The sequence below is a fragment of the Erpetoichthys calabaricus genome, chromosome 11 (genome assembly GCF_900747795.2).
Source record: "Erpetoichthys calabaricus chromosome 11, fErpCal1.3, whole genome shotgun sequence".
Taxonomy (NCBI): domain Eukaryota; kingdom Metazoa; phylum Chordata; class Cladistia; order Polypteriformes; family Polypteridae; genus Erpetoichthys; species Erpetoichthys calabaricus.
Genome location: NC_041404.2, coordinates 153,888,755 through 153,911,752, shown reverse-complemented (window position 1 = coordinate 153,911,752; position 22,998 = coordinate 153,888,755). Strand labels below are relative to the sequence as shown.

General features: G+C 39.0%; 1 protein-coding gene across 1 annotated transcript; it reads left to right on the top strand.

Annotated features, from left to right (window-relative positions):
• Positions 1 to 226: 226 nt before the first annotated feature.
• Positions 227 to 19,369, top strand: LOC114660094 (retinal cone rhodopsin-sensitive cGMP 3',5'-cyclic phosphodiesterase subunit gamma). Its single transcript, XM_028812597.2, has 4 exons — positions 227 to 331; positions 2,675 to 2,843; positions 11,682 to 11,722; positions 18,795 to 19,369. The coding sequence occupies exons 2-4, from the start codon at positions 2,704 to 2,706 to the stop codon at positions 18,869 to 18,871; spliced, it is 258 nt and encodes an 85-aa protein (XP_028668430.1). The 5' UTR covers positions 227 to 331; positions 2,675 to 2,703; the 3' UTR covers positions 18,872 to 19,369.
• Positions 19,370 to 22,998: the final 3,629 nt, after the last annotated feature.

The window sequence follows — 22,998 nt, the reverse complement described above, 5'->3', positions numbered from 1 at the left end:
TTTAAAAGCCTTGAAATTAAACTTTGCATGAGATGAGGGGGGAAAAACATAAATGAGACGACTAAGATTCAGAGAGCAGCTGCAACAGAAAAGGGTCAGGTCACAGCCAGAATACAACTTAGACGATGTTAAGCTGCCTACGTCAGGGTCAATCTGATAGAATAACTGCGCAATGGTGACGTCAGCTGCCGCACTACAAGACTATATATGAAGCTCTGCCACTTCAGGGATGCAAAAAGGGATTTCACAGCTTTAAGGAATTGAAAGGGATTCACAATCAGAGAGCTTTCCACATAAGGCACAATTCTTGCTGAGTGGATTCACAAGGCTAGTAAGTACTGAACCACTTGTACAAATCACTTTAAATGTGACTGTGTGATAGGTATGGCAACCTGCGATAACTTATGATAGATAGATAGATAGATAGATAGATAGATAGATAGATAGATAGATAGATAGATAGATAGATAGATAGATAGATAGATAGATAGATAGATAGAACTTACAATTAAAATTAAAATTGTTAGCAAGCATGTGATTTAAACAAAAGCAGAAAATTATGAAACACCTGTGCGGTATAAAAGTAACGGTAGAAGTACATTTTCCATTAATTATGGGTCAGCAGAGAGTTAGAGTAAGACACCTGAGTGAAAGAAGGGTCAATTAATGGCAAGATTGACAATAAATTTTGAAATTAGTTGGAACAAATGAGTATGATCACCCCAGTTCAACTAGACTGGAAATGAGCAGATCTGCAGTAGGAAGAGTCCAGCTTTTATTTGACTTTGAGAAGCAGTTTGAACTTACAGACTTTGAGAGGTGCCCTGGATACAAAAGTATAAGGCTCTGTATTAGATATATCAATAGGTGTGAAGGTTGCTTATTATGATAGATAGATAGATAGATAGATAGATAGATAGATAGATAGATAGATAGATAGATAGATAGATAGATAGATAGATAGATAGATAGATAGATAGATAGATAGATAGATAGATAGGGTAGGAATGACACTATATAATAGATAGATAATACCTGTATATTCATATAGATGTGTGTTTACAGGAATATCATGTGCTTCATAACAGAGAGTTCAGTTTTAGATTTATGATAAATTTGTAAACCTTTTCACTTTGTCATTATGAATTACTGAGTGTTAATTGATGGGCAACCATGGTAAATGTATCCCGCATAAAATTAAATCTAGAACACAATAAAGTGTGCATAAAGTGCATAAAGATAGAACTCCAAAAAGCCTTTAACAGTCATAGTTCAACGAGCCATCAACAACACAGACTCATATTTTTATCTCTAGCAAGGTATTAAGAACTGATCATTTTATCATTTAGAATATGTTTAAAGAGACATGTCTGCTTCAAGTTTTTTATAAGACAGACATTTGTATGACTGTCTCTAACAAGCTTTAGATAGACAGAAAAGATCAACTGTCCCATATTTAAGTTTACATTAGTACATTAAACAAGAATTATTTAACTCTAATGGTCATTCACTCTTAAATATATCAGAACAGGTTCATTTTTAATAAAAAGGATGAAACAAGCAATAATTTTTTACAAAGTGATATTTCATGTATCCTTACAGTAAGAGTTGGAATTGTCTTTCTAGAATGCTGGGCTGTGATACAACAGTGATTCAGCAAGGCAATAAATTACCTTAAAAATTAATCTCTGCCTCTGTTCACACTTTTTCTGAATCCCATTATTCTAACTGAGTTGCAGGTATCTTAGCAGCCATTGGTGCAGGAATGAAGCCCATCTTCAGTCGGACACTAGACCATCGTAGGACTCAGCAACTCACAAACCAGCACCTACATAAATGCGGCCATTTTAGAAATGCCAATTAACATAACAGCACATCTTAGAACTGCAGAAGAATTCCGAACCTGAGTAACCCACCCATACAAACAGATCAGAAGTACTTTTTTTAAATCTATAAAATATCTTTTTTTTTTCATTTGAGTTTTGGTATTTCCCCAAATTCTGTAGATTTATTTATATTTTATTTGTAAGGTATACAACTTCATGTAAATGATTCTTTAGATATATAATCGACTGATAGATAGTTTTTTTGATTTCCTCGGTTTTTATAGTAAATTTTGTTTACACAGGAAATTAAATTTTATTGTTCTGTCTTCACTCCACGTACCCCATATGTATGAAATTTTTTTTTTTCTTTGGCTTTGCATTACTGCTCTTAATTGGCTTATACCTTATTTCAGGCAAAGATCTCACAATCAAAGACCCCACATTAAATGAATATTATTTTCAAAAATGATTGTATAATGTAAGACACAGTTACGGTGGCACAGTGGTAGCGCTGCTGCCTCGCAGTAAAGAGACCCGGGTTCGCTTCCCAGGTCCTCCCTGCGTGGAGTTTGCATGTTCTCCCCGTGTCTGCGTGGGTTTCCTCCCACAGTCCAAAGACATGCAGGTTAGGTGGATTGGCAATTCTAGTGTGTGCTTGGTGTTTGTGTGTGTCCTGCGGAGGGTTGGCACCCTGCCTTGTGCCCTGTGTTGGCTGGGATTGGCTCCAGCAGACCCCCGTGACCCTGTGTTCGGATTCAGCGGAATGGATGGATGGAAGACATGGTTACAAATAAAGACTCTCTTAGTAATCAATTTCTTAAAGACAGTACTTTTCCCCCATTCTGCAGCAAAACACTTGTCCAGGTCTATCTGAGAAATGAACATTTCTGGAGGAGCTGTAAATGTCCCAACTAACGTGACTGGCGGCCCTGCGACTCCAAGGAAAGGACCACCTAAATTTAAGCAGAGGCAGACACGGCAGTTCAAAAGCAAACCCCCAAAGAAAGGAGTCAAAGGGTAAGAATGGATGGTTTCTTTAGTGTTTTGTAGTTGTTATATATGTTATTCAGATCATTAAAAATGTTTCACATTGCATAATGAGTATGTGGAGTAAAACCTAAATGTGTCAAACACAAATAGAAGCAAATCTATGGTCAAGACTGAAATAGGATTATTTAAAGAGTCTGGAATAAGACAAGAAGGAGAGAGAGAGAGAGAGAGAGAGAGAGAGAGAGAGAGAGAGAGAGAGAGAGAGAGAGAGAGAGAGAGAGAGGACATGTTTATGCTAATTTATTTAAATGAAGTCTCTATCCAAAGGGAATTCAAATCAGAATATTATAATTATGTACCGTACATACTTTTAGAGTTAGAGGTACTCATAAAAGTAGACATGCAGTTAGTGTTTAAGTCATAGCACATACTTTGATAGATTTTATTTTTTAATCAAAAAAGGTGATTTTTTGATTTGCACCCTCACCCCCCCCCTAAACCCCTCACCCCCCCCAAACCCAAGTATCCTGCATTACTCATCTTGACGCGCTCTCCTTTCTGAGACACTGCAGCTGTAAATCGCACAGCACTCAAGGACAAAGTCTCTTTGGTCAAAAAAACACAAAAGCAAATGGAGTTTCGTGTGTAAAGTCAGTTTTGACGTTCTGTAAACCCCAACGGAGCGGTGGGGAGAAATCATCACAGTACTGGATACATAAAAAGGTATTAACAATGTCCTGACTGTAAATGTTCCAATAACCGGTCGGAATAGTTTCTCAGTTGTGAATATATTTCAAATTTATTGGAAATAACAGGTGTTACATAAAGTCACTCCTACAACTCCTGAGTTGACTTAACGGCCCCGAACTTTCCTGCAACAACCCAGCAGGTCCCTTGCTGCCTGGTCTGCCTGTTTAACTGCCCGATTAATAATCCAACACTGACCGAGCCTTTTCATACCTAGAGAGCATAAAATCCATAGACATATATAGATAGACGCCGCATTCACTGTGTTGCCCAGTCGACACGATACGTCAGCGCGTACGCCATATTACCAGTGGGAAAAGTGGCATTTAAACTAATACAGGTAAACGTGGAAACCGGGTTTTCTGATGAAAAAACAATAACGTTTAAAACAGTATCGTTTACATACAACAGATTTTGGCGAATCATTTAAATGCAATTATTTATATCCATTTATACACTAATAATGGCAATTATTAAATAATAATAATTATTAAATAATTCCTCCCATATAAGTAACATTTCTCGGACTGTCTTCTTTCATCTCCGAAACATTTCTAGACTTTGTCCTGTTCTTACGCAACACAGTACTGAAGTATTGGTTAATGCTCTAGTCACCTCACGTAATGCTATTCTATCTGGCATTCCACAAAACTTATCCATTGCTTACAACTTCTTCAAAATTCTGCTGCCAGGATAATAACCTGCTGTTCTAAATCCACTGAACATATTACACCTATTCTCTCTCAACTTCACTGGCTCTCTTTTAATTACAGAATACAATACAAAATACTGCTCTTAACATTTAAAACTCTCCACAACCTCACTGATCTCCTACAGACTTGCACTCCTCTCGCTCACTCAGATCCTCCTCTGCAGCTCGACTTTCTGTACCGCACATCAGATTCGGTTCTATGGGAGCTCGAGCGTCTCTCATGGTGCTCCTCAGCTCATGAATTCTCTTGCCTCTCATATCCGTCAGCTCGATTCAATAACACATTTTAAAAGTACCCTCAAAACTTATCTTTTCAAACTGGCACACCAATTGTGAACTTTGCACGGTTACTGACAGTTATCTTTGTTCGTCTTTCTTTTAACAGTGAAATGATACACTCAATGATAAAAATAAACAATTTTATTGTATACAAATTGCCTTAATAATTTCTGAAAACATTTCACTCATGGGCGGCACGGTGGCGCAGTGGGTAGCGCTGCTGCCTTGCAGTTGGGAGACCTGGGGACCTGGGTTCACTTCCCGGGTCCTCCCTGCGTGTAGTTTGCATGTTCTCCCCGTGTCCACATGGATTTCCTCCGGGCGCTCCGGTTTCCTCCCACAGTCCAAAGACATGCAGGTTAGGTGGATTGGCGATCCTAAATTGGCCCTAGTATGTGCTTGGTGTGTGGGTGTGTTTGTGTGTGTCCTGCGGTGGGTTGGCACCCTGCCTGGGATTGGTTCCTGCAGACCCCCGTGACCCTGTGTTCGGATTCAGCGGGTTGGAAAATGAATGGAGGGATGGATTTCACTCATTCCTCTCTCAGTCTCTCTCTCTCTCGCGCGCACACACACACACACACACACACAATGTGGTTACTTAAATATATACAGGATAGGATCTAAAATCCATGAAACACAACTGTCTTACATAGCTTTTTCCACTCTGTAATTTGAGAGTATTCAGTCTGGCAATATGGTGCAGCCTTAGTTTGTGGAAGACAGAAATGATGGTTGTCAATTTCAAACTGTGTTTCCTCAATGTTCTCCTTGAGAAAAAACACATCATCTGAACCAATCTCAGCCCGAACAAACTGATTGATCAAAGATACACGGACAGCTTGCCCTAATGTCGAATGTTGGATAACACGCTCAGCTACTTTGACCACCTTGACTGTACCCTTAGAAGGAATCATCAAACCTCCTTTGTTTTTTTAATGTGAGCAAACTAGCATGGCACACATCACAGGACAGCTTTCTCAAATTCCCGTCTAAGGGCTACCTCCCACTGCTTCCTGAGGTGGATTTCTTTGGGAAACTTTCAAAGTTTGAGAAATGTTAACAGCTAACAACAATCTACATAGTTAGTGACTAAATACGTTTAGCCACAACGTTGTTTGGAGGCTCACTTGAGCACATAAATGCATAGCTTTTCTAGTTTAGCCTGGCGTAGCTAAAGTTAAGATTATAAAATGGGATTTTATAATGGCCAAATAAGCAGCACAAGCGTGAGGCATCTTCATCCATTGCTTCACTCCACAGCAGTGCCACTCGCAATATGGCGGCGACGTTGACGTACAATGCTGCTGGCCATGGGGCGTCTAGTAATTCTATGTCTATGATAAAATCAGTCTTAAGAGGTTCGAGAGGGGGCTATCAAGGGGTGAATCAAGGAGAACTTGTCAAGTACCATACTCCTAAAGGAAAGCGAACTGCCTAATGTATCTCATTGTTTTCCATCCATCCATCCATTTTCCAACCCGCTGAATCCGAACACAGGGTCACGGGGGTCTGCTGGAGCCAATCCCAGCCAACAAGGCAGGAACCAATCCTGGGCAGGGTGCCAACCCACCGCAGGACACACACAAACACACCCACATACCAAGCACACACTACGGCCAATTTAGAATCACCAATCCACCTAACTTGCATGTCTTTGTGGGAGGAAACCGGAGCGCCCTGAGGAAACCCACGCAGACACGGGGAGAACATGCAAACTCCACGCAGGGAGGACCCGGAAAGCGAACCCAGGTCCCCAGGTCTCCCAACTGCGAGGCAGCAGCGCTACCCATTGAGCCACCCTCATTGTTTTCCTGAACTAAAAAAATAAAAATAAAAATTGTGACTTGTTTAATTTATAAGCAGAAATATTTTCTTTCTTTTTTATTTTTGCGCAGTGCTGGTCATTCATGCCGAGTACACGCACTAATTAATTATAGACGAAAAAACAGCCCGGTCTTAGTGTGATTACTTAGTGTGATAGTGTGTATTAATGTAATTAATATCAAATTAAATTGTAATTAAAGTAATAAAAGAATCGTAAGTATTAAGGTCTAAGTTATTTTGTTCTTTAATAACATTATTTGATAATAAAAGAACATAACTGACCAATCTAAAGCCTATGCTGAAAATGGACTCCGGTGGCACTGATATAAAGTTCCGCGCACTGTCACCCGTTAGTGCCAATGACCTTTGTCTGTTGTGATAATCGCCACATCGAGTAATGAGAACTTCATTCCATACAATACACATTGCCGGCAACAACCTGTGAGGTACGGATGGAAGGATTTGCATTAATAACGGAATTAGTAATACGCCAATTTTTCTTGCAATTTGCTGAACTGAGCATTTTGAAAGTGCAAAACGGTGTACTGTGCAATAAATCCTTTGTCTACTTGAAGGCGCCTGTATGAAAATACAGTGTCACATTCGAAATACGCTTTTCCAGTGAATAAGTGGGGGGCATCGAGTTAGTCAGTCTAATAGTACAATCTGTGGATGAATATTTTTCTTATTATAACGAAAATTGGGGCATTTGAAGCAGTATCGGCTTGATACTGGTAAGATATTGAATCAGTTATGGGGAAAATTATTATTTAGGATTTACATATGTTAAACTATCGCCCTATGCTATCTTGGATATGCTCCAGCGTGTTAGAAAATGGCATGACACGTCTTAAGTAAACGAATCGCATCACACAGCAACACGCACTCTCCACGAAAGCCATGCAACCTTGTATCGTACAGGTATCAATCACTGAATTCATCCGCATACACACCTAAGTATTACATGTAAACAACTATCACAAAGCCCTTCTAGTAGTCTTCGTCTCCACAGTGCTGAGCGCTAACTCCCTTTAAACCGCGCGCGTACTCCCATCGACCCCTGCGCACTCTTACTTGCTGCTGGGAATTGAAGTCCTTTCGGTACATCCGCCGCAGTCATTTCGCAGAGATAGATAGATTTCCTCATATTGGTAGAATGTCCTTAAATAAAGTTTAACGCTTTGCCGCAGTCACTCAATTTGGGTTTTATAAGAACATCTGTTTCAGTTAGTCCCAATTGTTTAATGTTTAAATTTTCGGTATGCATCCTGTTCTCAAATCGATGTAGATATTTTATTTCACTTGTCAGTTTTGAATACGTACTTGATTGGACAGGAGCGCCATAAACCAGGGCTTCGTAAGTCCAGTCCTGGAGTACCACTGTAGCTGCGGGTTTTCGTTTCAATCTGTGTCACATATTAATGGTTCAGTCTTGCGTGTAAATGATCTAATTGTTTAATTAGACCTTTTCCTGTCTTATTTTTCATTCAGAAATGTGTGCTAGTATATCTACATGTAAACAAAATTCAGAAATGTGTTAATTTTTTTCCCATTTCTTTAAATGTTGACCTTCTTTTACCTTTATCTTTAAATCTTAATCTTTTGCTTAATTTAAAAATGCTCACCTCTATTAATCTTTCCCCAAAAGTTAAATACCAAGTCTCACTACCAGCAAGGATTGTCTTTTAATTAGGAAACTCGTTGGAATGAAAACCTGAAGTCACTGCTAGCCATCCAAAAAGATGAGTAAAGACCTCAGGGCTAATTAAACATGTGCATTATGTCAGATCACAAGAACACATTTAGCACTGGGTGCTGTTAGCAGATAAACCAGCAGTACAGACAAATAACGAAATACAGCTTATGATTGCATCAGCAATGTACGGAGCCCTAAAGGGACATCAGGTTTTGGTCAGGTCATCGGCGAAAAAAAAAATCTTATTTCTCATGCGCACGAGAAGATCCGAGTATCGCGTGCCACGGCAAAATAACAACAGAAATGTATTTGATTCAGGGCCACATTCTGTCAACCCCAGAAGCGAGGAGTCGTGATGCAGAGTCCTACTACATTAACGATGGAGGTAGATGATTTTATAGATCTTTTGAGGTCAACAAATGTTCCAGTGGAAAGCATTTAGCGTCTTGGTGCCTTTATGAGAAGGACCCAATTTAAAATATAAGCTTATAAATTCCCTGTCCATGTCAAATTTCCGATAGGCTTACACAATAAAACAGTTACAGCTGGGGAAGCAGAACAGGTCTAACAGAATGTGTGACAAACACATCATTAAATATTATTTAAAGCAAACAAAATTTATTTATTTGTTAAAAAGTATTTACTTTCAATTTTTTTTATTTTTTTGCTGGTGAAAGCAGGTAGCAGGGGTAGCGTTTTTACTTGCCTGTTGAAACTAATCTAATTGATTTTATGCAAATCCTTTACATCAGAAGTAGGCAACATCAGTTCTAGAGGGCTGCAGGTTTTCATTCCAACCCAATTGCTTAATTAGAAGTCAATCCTTGTCAGTCTCGGACCTTATTTAGTTTTATGGCTTCTTAGTCTGCAAAGGTAGGTTCTTATATCATAGTTTAAATTTCCTTTCTAAGGATATCATCTAAATGATCTGAATCCTAAAACAGATCATTTTCAGTCTGTCACATTTTTCTATTAAGTGTTTTTATTAAACCAAATAGTGCATGACGTATCCACACAGGTGTAAATGGAAACAAGTCAGGTGAAGTACTGCTGGCTCCTTTGTCATTTGTATCTTACTGCTAATAAGGAGCCATTAAAAACAGAGAAATGAGCAATTAAGGGTGGTGAACCTTAACAAGCAAGACCACTAAAATGAAGCATTAAAATAGCACTTCAGAAATATGCTTCATCAGCAATAATTGGTCTGTCATTTAAGAATCTGGTTTGGAACAAAATCTGCCACCACTGAGGCCCTCCAGGACTGACGTTGCTTACCCCTGCTTTACATACATTTTAGATTCAACTGTTTTGTGTCGCTGTGGTGGGCTGGCGCCCTGCTCTGGATTTGTTCCTGCCAGCAGACCCCCGTGACCCTGTGTTAGGATATAGCGGGTTGGGTAATGACTGACTGACTGTTTTGTGTTGGGTCTAATTAAGTTGGAAAAATAAAGATTATTTTTTTATATTTTAAATATGTTTAGTTTAAAATTTTTGGTTAATCTTTATAACAACAAAGATGGCACTATAACAGAACTAACAAAATGAAGAAAGAAAATCCTGCACGGGGTCTTCCTGCTAATTTCACCTCATCACTGCAGATAAAGTTTACAATAGAGAGTGCACCCCCCAGTACAACAAGGGCACAGGTGAACTGGACAACCTGCTCAAGGTTACGGAGTATGTTAATGTGAAGTGAGTCATTGGACCTCCACACTACCTGTCTGGAGGCACTTAATGCTAACTCAAGACTTTTCTGTCTCATGAATGGCATGACTGACTTGCATGTGATGGCTAATTGCACCTTTGTTTCAGCTTCTTCCTAGGTAAACAGTAATTAACAAAGTGCCAGGGTTGGGTAAGCTTTGTACATCCAACATGCAAACTGCAGTGTTATAATAAGCACAAATGAGAGGCAAACTGGAATGACCAGAAGAAGGAAAAAATATATACAGTATATATAATATATATATCTTTATATATAATCTTCATTTGGATCTTGATCTTTGTTTGTCCGCGAATTCACTGCCTTGTGTGGTGTTCCTGCTGTGTTCAGTAGAGGGCAGTAGTGATGGAGGAGGAGAGGAAGTGAGGGGGAGGATCATTTGATGAGGTTGGAGTGTGGTGATTAAAGAGGATTGAACTAAAGGAGACTACGTGATGTTTGTACTGGCTGAATACACAACACCTTGGTTGTTACTTTTGTTTACAAACACTGTCGATACCACTCTTTGTGTTTAGATCTAGCGTCGACACCTGCTTCGTTGTCGAGACTGTGGTTTTTTGTGTTTCTATCGACCGTCGTTGGCAGCACTTCGTCCAAATCGAATGTTCACCCACTTTTTGGAGTCGGCAGTCAGAGTATATAAGTCGGGCACACTTCTGTGATTTTCCATCAGTCGGCGTTTGGAGTTCAAGAAAGAAGCATTGGTTCTTCCTTACTCTTTGGATTTCCACAAAGCAACCTGCGAGATTGGAGAAAGGTTGAGAAGAGATCGTGACAGGAAACGACAGCGTCATGAAAACGAGACGGACTGTGAACAGAGAGAAGCAGAAATGCTCCTCCACCACCACATAATTACTATTCGGACAGTGATTCCGAGTAGGCCGTTCCTATTGAATCAATGTCCAAAGGTTTTGTTTTGTAATTTTGTTTCCCTTATAAAAAATCATAATGCTGTGCGACGAAGGGCCCAGTTCACGACTGGCAGCCGCGTGTAAACAGGGAGCCTTTCACAGACAACTTTAACACGCACAACGTAGTTGGCTGCACATGGCTAGTATATATATATATATATATATATATATATATATATATATATATATATATTCGCGTATGAGTCCTGTCTTGAAACCCGAAAAATCGATCATTAAATCAGACCCCGTCTTATACGCCCGTTCAAAAATACTACAATTAATTTTTTTTACACTTTCTTGCCCCCTCCAATCTCTCAATAGTTTCTCAGACACATCAAATTTTGCTGCAGCAGCACAGTTACCAATTTCTTTCACCATTTCAACGACTTTTAATTTTAAACCAGCTTCATATTTTCTTCTAATCGAACGCTCCATCGTAGATAAGGGATGTTCTTACGCTAAAGGTGTATGAGGGTGTGAGATACAAAAAACACAAATCAGTGCAAACATCGCTTCGGAACAGTTTGGTAGTTCGGGTATTACCGTGTGGTCACGTAAGCACAATACATAGAAAAACAAAGGTCGTGTGCTCAGTGGTTAGTCTCTCAGGTGGGCATCAGCATATCATAATCTCTAGGACCAATAGCGGGAGTTTTCTGCATTCGACTTATACAACCGACATAAAATACCGGAAATTATACAGTAAAATCCGTGGGAGAACTTAAACGCGAGTATATACGGTACATATATTGGTAGAGCTTATAATTTAGGTGGTAAAGGAGACAGACATAAGAAATCTGACAAACAAGAGGAGGCCATCCAGTCCATCAGGCTTGTTTGCTTAGCTACCCTATCTCACACAAATGATACACACAGTGTTACATTGTAGCTGTAACTTCCTAAAAATAAAGCATGCTTATTGTATACTGTGTAAAATATTAGAATACATCTGACATGATTCTTACTTTTACAGATTTGGGGATGACATTCCTGGAATGGAAGGCCTGGGCACAGGTAATGTGTTTAATAAAAATACATTAAAACTTCTGTATAATAATTCATGTAAATCACAATGTTTTAAGTCTGGCCTGTTTTGAGAAATGCTAGTAAAACTCGACAAGTTGTTTTATATTTCAGCATGTTCGTGAAGTTTTTCTATGATATACAGATAAAACATTTTGACTTGCTTGTGTGTGTCCCATCTGTACTTTCACTGGCATAACGTACCCCACAGAGGTAGCCCTACAGATTGGGGGACAAGTGGTTGTGTTAAAAATGGCAGATGAGGAGACCAGTGTCTCTTGCAGAGGAACCTTTGGAACCCATATACTGTAGTGTGAGCAGGGACATCGTCAAGAAGTAGATGGGAGACAGCTGATAGGTTTCCTTGCCACTTTTCCCTGACTGACTACACCAAAGCAAATCAGTGTAATATTGAATGGTTATGTGGGGCTACACCCACCCATCATAGAAAATGGAATCCTTGATCTTCCTGACCTTGAATGTCTTGGTGTTTGAGAAACAACAATCCATCTCTCTATTATAAAAAAAAACATCTTGGGAGGGAGATGAGGGAGACAAGACGTGATCTTCTCGGAAGACATTTTGACGTCACGCGAGACAAAAGGACAGCTGCTGTACAGGCTTTTAAATGATCGACGCGCAGCGCGACAAGCAGAACACACAACTTGCCAGCAGCAGCAGAGAGACAACAGCTGATCCGGCCGCATCTCCTTAGCGTGTGTTCAGCCCCCCCCATTCACAACGTGAGCAGCGTTATATGTCCTGCAAGAAAGAGATTTAACCATGCCCAGGGCCGGAAATAAAGGACAAAGAGTAGATGACAAAATAGAACGTCGTAAAGAATTCAAAAATGTTGGCGCAGTACACATTCACAGCAGGTTAGAGATAATGAAAGTACGAAAATTCGAAAGTCTCAAAAAAAGGATAGGAAAGATCGCATTAGCGCAAACAGACGGAAATTATTACTCGGTGAAATAATGGAACAGCGAAAAGAGATCGAATATATTGTTTGGATTTAAACTTTAAGTCAGAGACATATAGATCATCTAATTCATGTTGCCAGTGACAAATAAAAGGTCCCAAAAACATTGTTGCAGTATGAAAAACCCATGAGACGGAGACTTTTAACATGAGATTCTTTCAAGTCACACCCTACTTACAACTATTTTCAAACAAGACCACAGTCATCTAACCTCAGTCGTGTGAATGCTTTTGTCAGACACACTTCCTGCACTCTCAGCTCTTATGAATTTTATCAGGACAATAATTGTATACATTCTAGATGACACATCAACGACAAAGCAAAGAAGAAAGAGAATGGACAAACATTCGAGAAACTCGTTTTATTTATTAGAGAGAAAGAAACGATATTCACTCACAGGCAGTTATACGTTGCGTTGTCATGATGTAAGTCCAAACACAGAATCAAAGTTCAAAGCGATCTTGAAGAAAAGTTAATTCCAAATATTGTTTTTACAAAAGTAAAAGTGAAAATAATGCATATGTAACAATTCCCTTGAAAATAACAATCTCTTTAAATTGTATATCTGGAAAATCAAACCCGGAGGCAGGCGAATGAAGCGAAGCCCCCTAGTTATTTCAAATGTTATTTGGACTCTTGGTGTTTGTGATTTTTACACGTTTCCTAGTTATACATTTATTTGCTTAGCAGATGCTTTTATCCAAAGTAACTTACAAAAGAGGTCAACATATTTGAGCAAACATCAGTCTGGGGGACAGGACAAGATTACAAAATTGATAATCACAAGTTAAAAGCTCCAAAGAAAATTAAAAATACAAGCAATTTCCAGTTCCACAGCTAACATCAGTTAGGCAGACGTTCACCAAACAAGAGAGTCTTCAAACGCATTGAGGGGGTCAGCACTCTGAATGGAGGTGGGCAGTTCGTTCCACCAGCTAGAAGAGACACAGGAACAAAATCCGAACCTGAGATTTGATGCCACGCAGAGGTGGCGTCGCCAGATGCTGTTATTCAGCAGACTTGAATGACTGAAAAGGAGCAAAGGACCTCACAAGTGTCTCCATATATTAAGAAACACTTCTTCAGTTTCTTCCAGTCTGAATTCATTAGTTTGAGAATCTCCTTAGTGTTATGATTTAATTTTTGTTTTAAAATTTTCTCAGGATTTATGTATGTTGTTTCAGTACATGCCTCGTGGATATTTCAAATATGTGATAAATTTCAATGTAAAAACTTTAATTAATGAAATATTTTGGCGTTGTTCCATGACAGTATATTGTTTTTTCATGGGCAATGACATATTGGTGGTATAGTTACCAAGTATGGTTGATCAAGACATGCCACACATGACATTATTGACGTGAGTGTATAAAACTGAGCTCTCTTACTTCTGTAATCATCTGAATTTGAGGATAATACTCCAGAGGCTTTGCATGCAATTCTAGTTATTGTTTCTCTCAGGGCATTATGGAATTAGGCAACTCTTTTGACTGTAATTTCTTGGCTTTGTTTTTGGGGTTTGACAAAAGATTGGTCTCATTTTTGGCTTATTAGTTTGGTTATGTCTCATTTCTTCGTCTGTCTCACTTTTAAGAATCTGTACACTTGGAACATCAGAGTCAAAATGTTGGCCATCAGCTTGCACACACCTTGTTCATGTTTAAATGTTTGTAAGAAATGGATTCCCATGACCACAACTCATCTTTGTAGTGTATGCTGTGTTAGGCGCTATCATTCTTCGACTCTCCATTATGATTTTCTCCATGGTGGCCTTGTCTTGTTCTGTGGTGGAGGTCAACAAGTGAGCCGGACTTTGGGTCATCTTCGAGGGGTGTTTCATTACGGAAGTCGACCCTCGTCATGGCAGAGGCAGCGGAATCTAAAGAACTGTTAAAGAGGTGGAGAGTTTTTAATTTGCCAGGGATGAATGGAGCTACAGTATAGAGAATGTAACTGTGTGAGTCAGTTGGCTTGTAATAAATGGTGGTTTGAAGCTGACAGAAAGCCTGATATCTAAAAATAATAAGAGCTGTGGTAGAAACATCCACTTTGGAAAAAGTAAACCTAACACTCATATTTTTGGGATATAGGACAAAAACGTATTACTGTACTGCTCTGTAAAATATTAAGAGAAATAATGTGAAAGTGAATGTCCCATCTTCAATTTAGGGAGCAGGTAATTTCATGTTATTTGTCCCACGGGTCACAGGTTAAGCTCCCTCTCATGGACACATGGCAGACTGCTTATGGCCACTGCCTCCTTCTTGAGACTCTTTTTCTTTTCTCAGCTCTGCATGGCCCTAATTAGGCCTGAATGTCTAAGCATCTTACACACAGGGCAATTAAGCCAATAATGAAGGGCACTGAAGCAGGCATCTGCCGATCTGTACTCATCACTAATGACAATGACAGTCAATCGTTACCTTTCTTCCATTCATACTCTAAATGAGCTGAAAAATATGACATGTATATACAACTTCAAATGGAAGCTGTCCTACTGACCCGTTGAAGTTGAGCAGGTGGGCTGTGGTGAATATCGTGGTTGAGGGAATGCTCACAGTCACAACTTTGCAGACTTCTATGAACCATTAGAGTTCAAAAGCTGTGACTGTGTACTTCCTGAGAGATAGAAGGGCAAGAAAATGTTGGCCAGAATTACTGCACAAAGCAGCCACGCCACTTTAATTCAAGAAACTCCGAATACATCATCCTCTTGGGAGTCTGAATCCGACATTTAGGTGTCTGCCTATAAATGGAGGACTTGATCGCCAAAGATTTATGTGCAGTCTACTGATGATATACCAGTTATAGAGCGGTACTTGCTAGAGGCCCATCCTCTCAAATTTGATGGGTGAAAATGTCAATTTTTTTTATTTCAAGTCATATTTCATGTTGCATGCAGTGGTACTGGAACAACTACAGTAAATGAAGAAAATAAAAAAAGCATACAAGTATGTTTTATCTTGGTAGAGTAATATATTGCTCTACTTTCCCCTATTGTATTATTAATATGTAACCTTTGTCAGAATGCCTAATCTCACAGACTTTCCACTGTTTATAAGGTATTATAGTATATAACATATCCTCACCTTCCCTTCTATATCTATAGGCAATTAGGTGTAGTAAAAAGACAAGCAGGAATTAAGTTACACATAAAACAATGTATTATTGGTAATATTCATAAATAATAACAATATGCAAAGTACATTTGAATATTGGCAACCATACAACCTGATTAAATGTTGATGTGTAGTTTCAGGCGGCACATAGACTTGTTAGTTATTTAAAATGTCTCTAGTTAAGGCATCATTGGTGCTCAGCTTTCTTCAGAGCAGGCCGCATGCCTGTTCCAATATGGCTGCTAAGCTTTGGTCTCCATTGTGTTGTCCTTTCAGTTCATGGTGTGATGGTCTTCATCAGTTTGGTAAGAGAGATACTTCTTCATCATATGTTGGTTAGTAAGAGATGCTTCTTTCAGATAGATAGATAGATAGATAGATAGATAGATAGATAGATAGATAGATAGATAGATAGATAGATAGATAGATAGATAGATAGATAGATAGATAGATAGATAGATAGATAGATAGATAGATAGATAGATAGATAGATAGATACTTTATTAATCCCAAGGGGAAATTCACATTAGTATGTATATACAATTCATGTTAGTAAGAGAGAGAGAATGTGGTTGAACAAGCAGATTTATAGATTCTCTGCCCAACCCCTACAGCCAATAGGACATCATGGTACTTAAAAGCTTCTGATCCAGGCCAGTTCCAAACTGCCATACTTCAGACCAATGGGGGAATACAACATCTTAAAACCTGCCACCCCCAAGACCATATGTCTTTATGGCTTTCTTATGGGGGTTGAAAGACTTTAGCAGAGAAACACTTGCAAAACTGGTTTAAGGCACACCCCCCCCCCCCCCCCCCCCCCCCAACTCTGTCGTAAAATTCAAAGAGACCCATTCCTAAAGGGGGGATGGGTACACACTCACTAATGTAACACTAAATCACATTGCTTTGCCTAAATTACAAATAAAGACATACAAAATATTTATCAAGTTATATGCAAAATCTTACATCACAACAAAGTAGTAAAACAAGACATAGCATTTATGGAGATACTCAAATCACTTTACTTCAACCAAATCTAAAGTGCAGCATCCACCAGGATGATACGACAGCACACCCATGGAGATTGAGCCGGCCAATTATTTATTTATTTATTAAAATGGCCCCTGATTGTTAAGCCGCAGACCTGCTATGCACATAGTACTCTCACTACACATTACTTATTAGGTGGTGAAGGGGTGAGAGAGATAGTTAGCGCAATAGAGACAGGTGATTAATACAGGGGCAGAATTTCCATGATAAGTCATTTATCCAGGACATCGCCACGCACCTACCCGTTACAAAAGATGCCAGGGGATTTTTTTATGACCACAGAGAATCAGCACCTCGTTTTTACTTCTCAACCATAGCACAGTGCCATTTTTGCAGCACAGTGTCCCTATCACTGCATTGGGATCACAGGGTAAGCACTCCCTGTTGGCCCAAGCCTTTTCCTAGATGGTCTTAAATCCAAGCACTGGCTGGATCCTAATATGCTGAGCTTCAGGTCGGTTACCTGTTCTGAAGTGCAGGTGGTATGGCTGCTGGCAACAAGGCAACAAAAGTAAGCAGCAAAAATATATATTTCATGAGATATCTAATTATTTATGCTCAAATATCATTCTGTTGTTATTTGTTATTTATTTGCATATTTATTTTTGGCATTAGTATTCCTGCATAGAGGAACCAAGGAATCTCTATATCTCCACACCCTTAAAAAATAAAGGTGCCCAAGTGGGTTTTCAGAGCGATGTCATAGGGGAACTATTTTTGGTTCCCAAAAGAACCATCCACATGAATGTAATAGCAATAACCCTCCTTTATTTAGGCCATTAACAGGTTCCAGAAGTAGCCTTGAATAGATAACAGATTTGTGAAATTCCAAAGGGTTCCTAATTTTTAAAGGACTCTTGCTGCATACAATAACACAGCATAAGTTCGGGTTTTCTTGATCTTTTGTATCCTGTTGGGTGCCTATTATACATTAAATATTTCTGTTTTGTCCACATAGTAGGAACCTTTTCAAAGTCCAAAGAACCAGTTTCATATGCCAGGGAGCCTTCACATAAGAAAATGGTTCCTTGTCAAGCAATGGTTCTAAAGAAACCACAGAACCCAGTGAAGTGCCATTAAAGAACCAGTATCTGAGTGTACTGCATGGAAATATACTACATGTACATAACCACATGTCTACAGCAATCAGAATGACTATAGGGAAAAGAGGTATCTGGTTGAGTGCAATGCCAGTTATCCACTTCTCTTTCTCCTCCTCATCATCATCATATGCAAGCAGACATTTCCTAGCCATAGTGTGGTTTCCTTTACCTTTACCCTTGACGACTATGATGGGCCCAGCTTGCCACCTCCATCCTGACAGCCCTAACCAGCACTCTACATCTGTCCCACTTGTCCAGCGTCTTCTTATTGGTTAACACTCTGGCGTGGTAAAAACATTATTCTCACACCAAGGCCATAAACAAGTGAAAATTTCAGCTTCTTTAACTCTTCCTGTCTACCAATATCTCCCAACGTTCTTCTCTGGTGCAAACTGATAGATGGGACACCAATGTTCACAATTCAGCTGAAACTTGCAGGACACCAAAATGAATTAGGATGTCATCCAGGCTCAGCGAGCTACCAGAATAAATATTTTGGAAACCAAATAAGTTTGGAAACTTTGCCAGAACCATACAAAATGAGAATGCACACTTCATTCAGTTCTAAACATGTTATGGTAGCAAGTAACCAAGTGAAGATCATTGTGATAGACTTCATCTCTTTAAAGAATTAATAACATGTATTAATGTAGTATTATCATCTCAGCTGCCTTTTTCATATCTGTGAATTTTGTAACCACTTTGCTTCATTAATGCTATTACATTTACAGGACTTAAACTAACGTTTAAAAGAAATGCTCTATATTTTCCTCTGAGTGACTTCTGGCCTCTCTTTTCTTTTTCAGATATCACTGTGATTTGTCCATGGGAGGCGTTTAGTCATTTGGAACTGCATGAATTGGCCCAGTTTGGTATTATCTGACCATGAAATTGCAGCTGTCTGTCTGTAAATTTCGTTACCAACCCATAGTCCTTCTAGGTTTCATCACACACGCAGACACGTTGGCTGACACTTCAGCTCTGAATGCCAAGCACAGCCAAAGTATTTGACTGAAGCAAATAAAATGATGGAGTCAAGCCAAGGAGGGTACAGTAGAGTGCAATTATAGCATCATACTAAATACACTTTTCTACCTGCATCCATTTCTGCAGTTACTAGTGCAGATTTGGCACCCCCATTAGCTCCTTATGACTTTGATGGTCTCGTAGTGATTGCCTCTTTTCTTGAAGTTGTAACGTTTTATCTGCTGAATGTTTGTCTGTTCCAAACACAGTAAGTTACTAGTAGCTCACTGTACTGTCACCACACAATCACAGAATGTGCCTGTTCAAATGCTGCTGCTGTCCTTCCTGGCGTAGTGAAAATCTTAATTTCATTCTGTAATTTATGCACTCATTTTATTAAAAGATTCTTTCTGTTTGTGGCTGTATCTTAAATTAAAAACTGGCGTGAAAGCTCTTTTTGTGTTTCAGCCTCCAAATGCTGTGCTTCTCATTGCAGGCAGTATGAGGAGCCAACTCCCAAAGCACACTGCACAATTACAGCTGAAACGCATTGAATCTGTGACAATAAATTAGAATAAAAAATATAGATTGAAGAACATTGTTGGTGTGTATAACAGTCATTGATGATAGTGCAGTGAACATGCGGCATTGAAAATGAGAAGTCTGAGGGGACGCCAACCTCCCCGAGCTGAGAATCTGCTCAGCACTACCACCTTGTGGCTGACAATGAGTGTTACAGCTCTATTGATATACAGTACAGTACTACTTTATCAGGAACCAAAGTAGGAGTGACAAACTCCGGTCTTGAAAAGACTATAGTGGTCCTGTTAAAACAATTAAAAAAAAAAAATTACCAATTAAGAGGAGATTATTTAGATCTATCCTCAAGACAGTAGGTGAAGAATTAATCAACAATCTGTGTAGTGTCTTTTAGTATGCAGATCTTCATTAGCCAATTATCTATACAAACACAGCTATCCTTTATTTTACAGGTTGTTTCTGTATAGTGCAGGGATCTCAAACTCCAGTCCTGGAGAGCCGCACTTGCTGCAGGTTTTCATTCTAACCCTTTTGTTAATTAAGTGACCTGTTTTTGCTGCTAATCAACATCTTTTGAATTACCGTATATACTCGCAGATAAGTTCTCCCATGGATAAGTCGGGGCTTGCTTTTACTGTATAATTTCTGGCATTTTATAATGTAGGTCGTATAAGTCAAATGTGGAAAACTGACGCTATTGGTCCAAGAGATTACGATATGCTAACGCCCACCTGAGAGAGTAACCACCGAGCACATGGCCTTCTTTTTTTATGTATTGTGGCTACGTGACCACACGGTAATATCTGAACTATTCTGAAGCGATGTTTGCACTGATTTGTGCTTTTTGTATCTCACACCCTCATACACCTTTATCGTAAGAGTGTCCCTTATCTACAATGGAGCGTTCGATCAGAAGAATATGAAGCTGGTTTAAAATTAAAATTGTTGAAGTGGCGAAAGAAATTGGTAACTGCACTGCTGCAACAAAATTCGATGTGTCTGAGAAACTGATGAGAGGTTGGAGGAGGCAAAAAGATGTAAAAAAAATAAAAATAAGTGTCGCATTTTTGAATGGGCGTATAAGTCGGGGGTCTGATTTTATGATCGATTTTTTGGGTTTTAAGACCCGACTTATATGCGAGTATATACAGTAATTTTAATTGACTTGCTCTTAAAGACTCAGACTCAGTAATTGTGTCTTTCCATAATTAGCAACCAAACAATAATGAGATACAAAATGAGCCAAAACATGATCAGCAAACTGTGACCTCCATAAAACATCTGAAAATAAAGGTGGAGGTCTCAGGAAATTAAAGGAAAAATCAACAATTTTGAAAATGTCTGGTATTGCACAACAAGAGCAGCCACAAGCCATCGAATTAAACAATGGGTTTAATTAACAACAAGACTTGGTGCCTAATTAAGCAACTGGTTGGAGTGATTTTGCTTGGAGTTTGAAGACCTGACTTAGTTGGTCTTCTGATGGCTCACTCACTTCACATTTAATTTCTGTTTAAGGAATGAAATTAAGCAATTCAGGAGAACGATGGGGTCTTGTTCATAAAGCGGACGCCATCTCCTTCTTGTTGTTTGTTTTAGACTGGCCTACGCCTACTACAAACCCTGAACTTAAGGTTCGTGGGGGTAAGGCCAGTAAGGAGACTGTGGAAGTTTGTGGGTTCGCTTCCCAGTTCCTCCCTGTGTGGATAGCGCTTTGAGTACTGAGAAAAGCGCTATATAAATGTAATGAATTATGAATTATTATTATTTTAGCCGTTATTCAGAATGAATTACCTTTTTTAGACACAATGATTGACAATAAAAGGTTCTGGGTAAGATATCAATGGCAGAACTCGGAACACCAGGCAAGATGTTCTATGTTGACCAGTGAAGTGCACAAGCAAGCGAAGGTAAAGGTAACTGCAAAAAATGGTTCAATATTTCAAAAAAGAGAATCCACTTTAAAAAACCGAACACGCTTAAGTGCAAATCTGCCTCCTGGATTTTACAGACCTGGCCTACTGCATTTGTGTTTCTTTACACTTAAGATCAACAGTTGGAAAACCAAACAAGTTCCTCCACATTACACAAAACAGCTTCCTGGGAAAGGATGGAATAAATGATTTAAGAAAAACTGTCATATTACAAGACCGACACCTTGCCAGAAATAAAGTTTGTTTGATCTATCAATCTATCATATAGTGCCTTTCACCTATTTATCTATGTTCAATCTATCTATCATATATGATCTATCTATCTCTTTATCTGATTATATAGTGCCTTTCATCTATCTATCTATAGTGGTAGCCATATGACACAGTAGTTAATGCTGCTAACTCACTGGATCCAGAATCCTGAGTTCCAATCCTATGCCTGGTTGTAATCTGTATCGTGCTTGCATGGCCTCCCTCTGTTGTCCCACATCCCAAAAGACAAGTAGGTCAGGTAAACTAGAGTTTCCAAGTTCAGCTGGCACTGCATTGTACCCAGTGCTGCTGCAACCCATAATTTGACATAGCAGGTTTAAGAATTTCATGATAGTGATCATAGCAATCATTCTTAAATTACAGTATTTAAAAGTAATAATTTTCATACTTTTGATATGCACATATGTTCTTTAAGTACATTTGCTGGAGTCCATCCTGGCAGCGACATATACAAGCTAGCAGCCCACCTCCAAATATTATGCTAGCCCAGGGGTGGGCAAATTCATTCCTGGAGGGCCGCAGTGGCTGCGGGTTTTTGTTCCAACCCAGTTGCTTAATTAGAAAACAATCCTTGCCAATAATTACATTTCATGGCTTGTCAGTGCTTTATCTCTGCTATGTCAAGTCATTCTCATATCCTAGATTTTTTTTTCCATTCTAAGGATATCATCCAAATACTTTGACGGGTAATTCTCAATCCTTCACTTTTTTCTCTTCTCTTTCCTTCCAAGTATTTAATTAAACTAAACAGTGCACGATAAATACACACAGGTGTAAAGGGTAACAAGCAAAATGGATAACTGCTGGTTTCTTTTGTCATTTGCATCTTATTGCTAATAAGGAACAATTAAAAACCAAGAATGCAGCTGTTTAAGACTTAAATAAGCAATAAGGGTTCATAATCTTAACGAGGGAGACAACTAAAATGAAGCAGAAGTGTTTCTAGAGCAATAAGGGCTTCTTATTAAGCAATTGGGTTGGAACAAAAACCTGCAGCCACTGCGGCCCTCCAGGAATGAATTTGCCCACCCCTGTGCTAGCCTATTTTATGGCAATAATTCACAAAAACAAATGTATATACACATTTATAGACATATAATCATTTTTTAGAAATGTTATTGTCACATCGATTCAGTACCTTCTGAGGCAAAGTATCTTCTTACACATTCAAGGAGTTTTCTTTTGTCTTCCTTTAAATTCTTTGTGGTACTCACAATGAAGCAAACATTTCCAGAGTGCCATTAAGACACTTTGAATTGGAGAATCTGGTTCCAGAAGTAGTTCAGGTGACATACCT